This window comes from Crassostrea angulata, chromosome 10 (assembly GCF_025612915.1).
Source record: "Crassostrea angulata isolate pt1a10 chromosome 10, ASM2561291v2, whole genome shotgun sequence".
In the NCBI taxonomy this organism is placed as follows: Eukaryota; Metazoa; Mollusca; class Bivalvia; order Ostreida; family Ostreidae; genus Magallana; species Magallana angulata.
In genome coordinates, this window is record NC_069120.1 from 21,514,528 (window position 1) to 21,523,776 (window position 9,249).

Genomic DNA, 9,249 nt, shown 5'->3' on the forward strand with positions numbered 1-9,249 from the left:
AATGTGTGGATGCCTCACGAGACGGGCACCTGTGTTACCCACAATGCACATAAGATCGGTCTTTTTACTTCCGCCACTGAAATAGGTACGACGTGAAAATCTAAACTGAATGAAAACAATCGTCAATCATCGCAAAAAATAAAAGAGTTACATTATCTGGAGAACGTCAAATAACATTTATATCCTTATCCTTCAATGAAACGAGGTTAAGATGATGTTCTTCCCCTCACTTATATTGAAATGATGTGTATAATGAATGGGGATGGGAAAGAGATAGTTTGTTTATATCATGAGTTTTGTTGATAAATGTGTTACCTTAAAAATAAAGAGACATATTTTATGTTTAAACGGACTTAGTGTTACATATTGATCTCTCAGATTTATTTCCTGCGCCGTATTAATCGTAGTAATTGATACGACCCGAATTTGCACGAAACTCAATTTTTTTAAAACTATCCTATTAATGTTTTTTAATTATTTGTTTTCTTTTAAGGTCAAAATGGTGCGGATGAATGTATTGGCAGATGCCCTCAAATGCATAGCAGCAGCTGAGAAAAAGGGCAAACGTCAGGTGCTAATAAGGCCCTGCTCAAAAGTCATCGTCAGATTTCTCACAGTGATGATGAAGCATGGTAATGATTAGAAAGAATAATCTTACCGTGACCAGGCTACGCTCAGGTCACAGTAAGAATTCATCCCATATACTTGCAATGTAGCAGCCGCGAAGCGGATCTGCTTCGCGCCGATTTTAAGTCTGTTAAGAATAATCTGCAGAGGAAAAACACATTTTTATACATTACAAACCTTTTTTAACATGCATATGTAGTTTAGTCCACCTAATATCCATTTAATGAGTCGTACCAAGGCATATTGTTAAAATACGCGTTTGAATTTGCCTGCCATTTTGTCGGATATCGCACTCGAAATGTGTCCGATTTTATCGTTAACATGGCGACCAACGAAATTTCCAAACATGATGATAAAAATGGCAGCCATTTCTTTGCAAAAACAGTTAATATGGTAATATGGGATTATAAAAGAGCAACATTGTAGGTATTTGAGACCAATCATATGAAAATTTAGGCGAGATACAGCGTGATATAATTTTTTATTTGCTATGAAGCGAGTATATGGGACGAATTCTATCGTTAAACTGGGTCCGTAGGACATCTGTCATTTTAACGATAGAACATTCTATCTAGGTAACGATCAGCAATTCCAGTTTCATGCATGAAATGTTATGATATTCAAAATATTTTCACATATTTTTTGTAACTTTCTATTATTTCATATTTAATTAAGGTTTTTTGAAAAATAATATTGAACTGATATCATTTCTTGAATATTTTTAAATTTGACAGAATTTGTTTTTTGTTATTTTTTACTGATGAATTTATTGTTAAAATTCTTGTTTATTTTAATTACCAGGTTACATTGGGGAATTTGAAATTGTTGATGACCACAGAAATGGCAAAATTGTTGTCAATCTTACAGGGCGATTAAACAAAGTAAGTTCAAACCAAAATTTTTAGAAAATTGTTACCCTGTTCTTAATTTCTGCAATATTCTTCCTAAATGAATTGAGCAAATTATTTATATAGGTTGCTGGATGATTTTGTTGTTTGGGAAGATGTTTCATCAAATATCCCTATAAAAGCACATAAACAAAGTATATGAAATATTAAACATTTATAATGAAAGGACCTTACACCAAGTGCAAAAAATTTAATGGGCTTTGTAGTCTTTGGTGTCAGAGTAGAGCAGTGCTTCTCAATACTGCGACCTTAGTTTGTTCCCCATTTTGACAGTGGTTGTATGTGGAAACTTGTTCAGACACATGAGTTTTTTCACATCATTGACCCCCTTTAGCTAACATCTATAAAACAAAAGAAATTTAAATTAAGTTTTACAACATGTTTCTTAATTTTTGTTAAATAGATATAGTGTAATTTAATTTAAGTAGTTGCTAGGCTAGTATAGGGAAGTAAATTGCCAAAATGCTAAAACTTATCTTGTCTTCTATGTCAATTATATTCTCTTAGTTACATTGGGACAGTGAGTGTAATTATTAGAGAATTTATGGTTTGTAATCTGTAATGGCCAAGGCAGAATAAAAGTAACAAATGATGACCATTTAATGATTGTGTTGACTGAGTTAAACATAGTGGTGGGTTCCCATGAGCTGGTATAAATTTTTTCAGCTATCAGTTAGATACACACAATTGACTGCAGAGTTACCCCTAAGCATCACTCTTACACTGTCTAAGAAATAATTATTAAAAAATACTGATTTCTCTTGCATTTTGCCTCAAAAGATAATACTATGATGAAACTGTGTGCTTAACTGTGTTAGGTGTTTTTCTATGCATTAGATATTCTTTATTTTATTCTTTTTTGGTGTCATGAACTGAATGTTTTGGATCTTTGATTAGTTTTAATAGCTATATGGATGTATTTTCAGTGTGGTGTCATCAGTCCTAGATTTGACATTTCCATTAGAGACATGGAAAGATGGACAACAAATTTATTGCCATCTCGACAGTTTGGGTATGTTTATTTTTGTTATATATGGACTTGCACATTTTCCAGTGTCTGTCTGTAATAATACTACATATCATTTTGTAAAGTATAGCTCAATATATTTTATCGATGACACACATGAGGACAATGTAGTATTGGAGCACAAGTGGGGTGTCCATAATAACATGAACTAAAAATGATGTGAAAATGTCAATATTTAGTATTTATTGATACAATTGCTGAAAGTTATTTAAGGAAAAAGGAATCATTCTATGAATGTTATGAGGTGATAATCTGGGTCAGGACGTGATCAAATCCAATAAAGCCTGAAGGTGAGATAGATTTGATCTCACCCAGACAGAAATTACCACCTCATAAATTCAAAAAATGATTCCTTATTACTTATGTAATTTTCAGCCATATAGGATCAAATGTTTAAATAAGCAACCCCGCTGGCACCCCAATTATGTGTCATTTAAAGTTATTTGTGTAGGACAAAATCTTGATATGAAGTGTTATCACGGGCAAAGACACTGAGAAATGTAAATATAAGTAATAAGAAATCATTCTTTGAATATTATGAAGTGAACATTGCCATTTGGGTATAAATAAATCTTAGAGTATCACACCGGTAATTGTTTTCACTATATAGCACTATAGAGGGGAAACAATTCTTAAAAATCGGTGTGTATTTCTCATATCAAAATGTTCAGAGGAAATGTTATTTGTTACCTATCTAATCAGCTAACACCATAAAAAGGGCAAATGATACAGCATTTCTCAAAATATCTAGCTCAAAACAGGTCTGCCCTCAAAACTACGTGTTTTCCGTTTGTATGTAAACAGACTGCACACTCCCCAGGAAGCTGCTGCATATGCCCTGAAAGAAGTAGTCCCTGTGAAAAAAAGATCACAACCTAACAAAATACATGAAATATCCTTCTCAGTTGTACAAAAAATTATAAAAATGAGTGAAAGGAAAATGTAAAAATGCAGTCAAGGAAAAAAATAATTCTGAAGTATATATGGAACTACAATTAAACTAAGTTCGTTTTGATTGGTCGATTACCGGTGTGATACCTTGAAAAGCCTATCAGGCTTTATTGGATTTGATGCTGCTCCGACCTTTATGATCACCACATATTACTTTGATTTTTCATTCTTTAATTCAAGGTATTTCGCTGGCACTGCACTCTCTCTTACACTACTTAAATTGTTAAAACTGCAAAGCAATGTAGAATACACTTGACCCTTTTTCATTTATAAATATACTATTTCCACTTTGCAAATGTTTCTAAAACTATGCACTCAACAGATCAATTTTGAATCTTGAAATAGATTTCTGTATGATGGTAAATCATGAGAAAAAGTAGTTAATGAATTGCTCATATATTTGCTAGAAGTTACTTATCGTCTATATCATTAAAAGATTTCTTTAAATGCCGTCATGTGAGTGACTGCAGTGCTGTAAGGTGAGCAGACAAATTGAATAACAAAGCTCCTTGGCATGTTGTGATAGTTTGTCGGCGCACCTAATGGCAGTCACTGACTCAAGGACATCAAGCATAAATCATTTAATGCTTATATTTATATTCCCTTGGCCCTTGCTGATAAAGTCAATTATTTTATTGAATAAGTCAGTATAAATTGCAGATTATGGAGGGAATAAATTGTTAACAGCTTTTTTGTTTTTTCTAAAACTGGTTTAAACTGGTCATTACATTAGACTGTTGAGATGAGCATTGAATGTATAATCCAATTCTGAAGTCTGCATAAAACCCCAGAGGTGTGTTCAGCGGGGCAAGTAATCACAAGGGATCAGCAAAATTTGTGTTATGGGTATAGAGGATTTTGATGACCGTTCACAAGCACCTGCTCTTCTGAACGTGTCTGTGGCTTTTAAACCCAATGGTATATTAAATAATACAATATTTAAAGTTTTTGGTATGATTTAGAAATTCTTGCTATTTTATATTTCAGATTTATTGTTATGACAACGTCAGGGGGTATAATGGATCATGAAGAAGCCAGACGGAAACATTTAGGAGGAAAAATTCTTGGATTCTTTTTCTGAGAATTCCAAATGTATCATTGCACTAATAAAGTGCAGAAAGTATATGGTGTTTTTGTTTGTTATTTTAATGAGACTGACTGTTAAGACAGTGAATTATTTTAGAATGCTTTTGAAGAATGATTAGAATATAGTGTGATTGAATAGAAAAGAAGCTAACTCCCGTTTTTTCTCTGATGTAAATGCAATCAAATTAAAATCATACTTGCAATACAAGTATTGCTCCTCTATGACAGTATTACAGGCTATGCAAAGTACAAGTCTAGAATAGGGTTAAGGTATCCTATAAATTGAAAAACGGGGCAAAATGATTTTTCAGGTGAAGTCTGGGTTTGTCGTCTATTTAATAACTCCCTAGATTACGTAAATTGGATATATACTCTCAGATGTTCAGGGCATTGTATTTTTAAGGATATCAAATACACACAAAGTTAAATAAGAAAGGACTGAACATTGTGCACTTTGTCTCTGTAAAAAGGAAACTATATTTTGGTTATATGCTGTGGATGTCCCTTTCTCAAAAACTGTCAAATTGTTCGTAAAAGAAAATTTTTGAAGAAAATATAAGTAATAAAAAAGAAGACATTCAGAGTTGGATAACATTATATAAATAGTGCCTATTTGGGAGGGTAACTGTTGAAATTGACAACCATTGTCAACCGACGCGAAGCGGAGGTTGACAATGGTTTTTGAGGGGTGTCAATTTCAACAGTTACCCTCCCAAACAGGCACTATTTATTTCATTATACTGAATGTCTTAATTTTAAAGAAAATTTTACTGCTTTTATAGAAGGAATAAGGAATCATTCTTTGAGTATTATGAGGTGATAATTTTGGTCGGGGCGTGATCAAATCCAATAAAGCCCGAAGGGCTTTATGATAGATTTGATCACGCCCCGACCGAAATTATCATCTCATAATATTCAAAGAATGATTCCTTATTACTTATATTTATATAGTTTTAAACCTTCTTATGATTAAATATTATGATATAAATAAGCAAACCCCGCTGGCGCCTCAATTTGGCTTTATGAGATATATAGTACAAAATCGATATGTAGTGTTATCACAGACAAAGACGCAGGAAAATGTAAATATATAGAAATGAAGTAAATTCTACGGAGAACCGTACGCGCATAATTTCCGCGCATGTAACAATTCGTTGTGTTACCCGTTGCTAAGTGTGTTGCTAACGCTAAGGGTAATAGAACGGATTACCAACTGTGTTTACTTTAAACCAATCAGATTTCAGTATTTAACATGAAAGTATAATAAAACGAATTGTTACATGCGCGGAAATTGTGCGCGTACGGTTCACCGTAAAATTCGAGTCATTCCAATAGACAAGCCATAAAGTTTTCTTTAAAATTAAGACATTCAGTATAATAAAATAAATATTGCCTGTTTGGGAGAGTAACAGTTGAAATTGGCACCCCTCGAAACCATTGTCAACCTCCGTTTCGCGTCAGTTGACAATGGTTTTCTCGAGGTGTCAATTTCAACTGTTACCCTCCCAAACAGGCACTATTTAATGTAAATCTGAACAATTGAAAAAGTATCCATTTTCATCAACACTGAGTGAGCTAGAATAAAATGTAAATGTAAAGGGTATGAACTTTATCACATCTGAGAAATTTGAGAAAAAACTCCTTCTTCAATTGGTATACATGTACTTATATTTTGGACAAGAAAAAAAAAGAAAAGAATGTCTTCTACCATTTCACAAAACATAGAGATGTAGGTATTTTATTATATCAATACATATATATGATTATTCTATATAACCGTCATCTGATTGGTCTAGAGAGTCACGTGACATGGCGAACAAAACGTCATGTCTCCCCGGGAATAAGTATCATGTCTCACCTCCCCAGTCTCATGTAGTTTCGGGAATTTTTATTCCAAAATGTATGAAATGCCAATATGAGCTTACGATGTTGACAAATACAATCAAATCATAAATATTTAAAGCAATATGAGCTGCAATTTCCACGCTGAAATTTTTTTTTACAAAAATGTTATTTTCTACTAAAATGACAAAAAATATCAAGGTTTTTTAATTTTTTGTTAGCCTCATTTTTTGTGGGAAAAGCCAGTAAGAAGCTTAATCGAAGAAAAATTGAATTTATATCGTCCTGTACAATAATTGAACTGCTTTATATTCCTTAGAAGAGAAATCTTTCTTCTGACAAAAGTTAATGATTTTTTCAAATCTTACTTATCATAAAAATTTAAGTTACATGAAGATTTAGCATACTAGCAGGTTTTTGCAGCAAAACAAAACTCTAAAATATACAGCTCATATTGCTTTAATGATTTAAATTCTCTCTTTCTTTTTTTTTTATGGCGTCGAGCGAAGCTCGAAAGCCATCTAGGGATCGTACGTCCGGTGTAATGAAGAATAATGACCCCCGTAGAATAATGACCGGGGGTCATTTTTCTACGTAGAATAATGACCCCCCTAGCTGAAGAATATTTGGATTTTTCTGAAGAAAAAAGACCCGGGGGTTATTTTTCTTCATGTTAAACATGAAGAAAAATGACCCCCCGTAAACATGAATAGAAATTGGTTACCCCGTATCCAAGATATGACTTTGAAATTACTTAATTCGTAGCAAGCACACGCAAAACACTCTGACATTTCCACAAATTGATTGTTAACAGTTACGTTACTTCTCTCGTCGACATACGACGGGAAATGACGCAATAGTCCTTTTTTATTAACGCCACCTTCTTGTTGCAAAAAATGTTATATTCATTATATAATAATAACTGGGATAAGCACTAATTGCAATTTAACATTTCTAGGCTTAAATCCTTAATTTATCATAAGACCTTATCCCATTTATTACATTAGCTAATATGATAATTGTAATTCTACATTTCATGTGCTTTAGTTATAATTCTGTCATTTATCTGGTCAATAAATGACACAATCACTCATTGGGTAGTCAGGTTTTTTCTTCTGGAATTCATGCAACAAGAACAAGCTGCGGAAAAGGCATTCAACATTGTACTGCTTTTAGAATTCTCAGTATGAAAAAGTTGTGAATATAAATTGATTGTTAACAGTTACGTTACTTCTCTCGTCGACATACGGCGGGAAATGACGCAAATAAAGAAAAATTCATACACAATGAAGATATTGTGAGATGATTAACGAACAATAATCATGAAAGAATAATTGTTGTAATGATATAAGCAATATTCATTGGTGAATGAATTGTCAATCGAAGAATGATACATGTGTATATCTTTATGGAAAAAGACTAAGGGGATAGGTAACGTAGGAATATGGATACTTCTTATTTATATTTCTTCTTCTTTTTAAAAAATCATTCTGCGTTATAGTTTTGTTTTCTTCTACGTAATACATGAACATCAATATTCTAAACATTTGTTGTAATGTTGTTTTGTGATCATAAATAGACTTTATTCTTTTAGAGCAAATTTGTGAAGAATACCTGACTATAGTAAATCTGAATAGATAATAAACACTGATCGATTATAATAAGAAAGATTGTTTCTAAAAGCGTTGATAAGAGGTTAGGGCTGATGTTATGGGTTTATATCCCGCTTGATTTTGATCACACGATCTTTATTGTATCCAAAGTTACCAATGCTCATACAAACTACTGAAGCATTAATCATCTTGATATTAACTAAACTTAATAAAGTATGCCGAGGATAAAGTAAAATATATTTTCTGTAAGAGTACTCTCAGTACTTTGACAATTTTCCTTATTGGCCGTTCACCTCTACTGGCGTAATGGCTGCTGTTAGTGCCTACTAACTTCAGCTTGGTTATAATGCCTAACAGTGGAGTAAACTTTTAATAATTTTGGTTTCACCATTAATTCTGGGTGATGAACTTGTATGTACCCAGCAGTTTGTATTGTGGAAATCCACAATGCAAGTATAATTCATAAACAATATGAAGAATATAGAAGATGCGACGGCGAAGCGCGAAGATGCGAGGCGAAAGTGCTATGTTAAGTGCGAAGAAGTGATACTACTATCGCTTCTTCGCCTTTGCAACTTCGCACTCTCGCCTTCGAATCTTCGCGCTTTCGCCTTTTGAGCTCACCGAGACGAAGTCAATGGGAGCATATGCTATACCCCCGGCGTCGGCGTCCGGAGCTGGTTAAAGTTTTAGTTGCAGCTCCTGTATCTAAGCTATTACCTGTCCTCTCTTCACCAAAATTAAATGGATGATGCATCTGGACCTACTGAATCTGGTTCCTAACTTTCAGATGCTGGAGGAGGTTAAGGTTTTTGGAGCAGATTAAAGTTTTTGTTGCAGGTGCCCTTTATAAGCAATATCTAAGTTACTGCTGGTCCGTACTTCACCAAACTTGCATGGATGGTATGTCTTATAATACTGATGCACCAGACAGGCTTGAGTTCTGAATCTGAGCTATAGGTTTCGGATCCTGGAGGGGGTTAAGGTTTTTGGAGCTGGTTAAAGTTTTTGTTGCAAGTGCCCTCTAATGATTATATCTTAGTTACTACTGGACTTCATTAAACTTGTATGGATGGTGCGTCTTATGATACTAACGCACCTGACAGGCCTAAATGCTGATTCAGAGCCATAGGTTTATGATTCTTGATGAGGTTTAGTTTTTTGGAACAGGTCACATGTTTTATAGATAATAGCT

The 9,249-nt window shown here is 33.6% G+C and overlaps 1 protein-coding gene across 1 annotated transcript; it reads left to right on the forward strand.

Annotated features, from left to right (window-relative positions):
* Position 1: 1 nt before the first annotated feature.
* Positions 2-4,636, forward strand: LOC128168009 (40S ribosomal protein S15Aa). Its single transcript, XM_052834059.1, has 5 exons — positions 2-85; positions 494-632; positions 1,429-1,508; positions 2,462-2,547; positions 4,501-4,636. The coding sequence occupies exons 2-5, from the start codon at positions 500-502 to the stop codon at positions 4,592-4,594; spliced, it is 393 nt and encodes a 130-aa protein (XP_052690019.1). The 5' UTR covers positions 2-85; positions 494-499; the 3' UTR covers positions 4,595-4,636.
* The last annotated feature ends 4,613 nt before the right edge of the window (positions 4,637-9,249 follow it).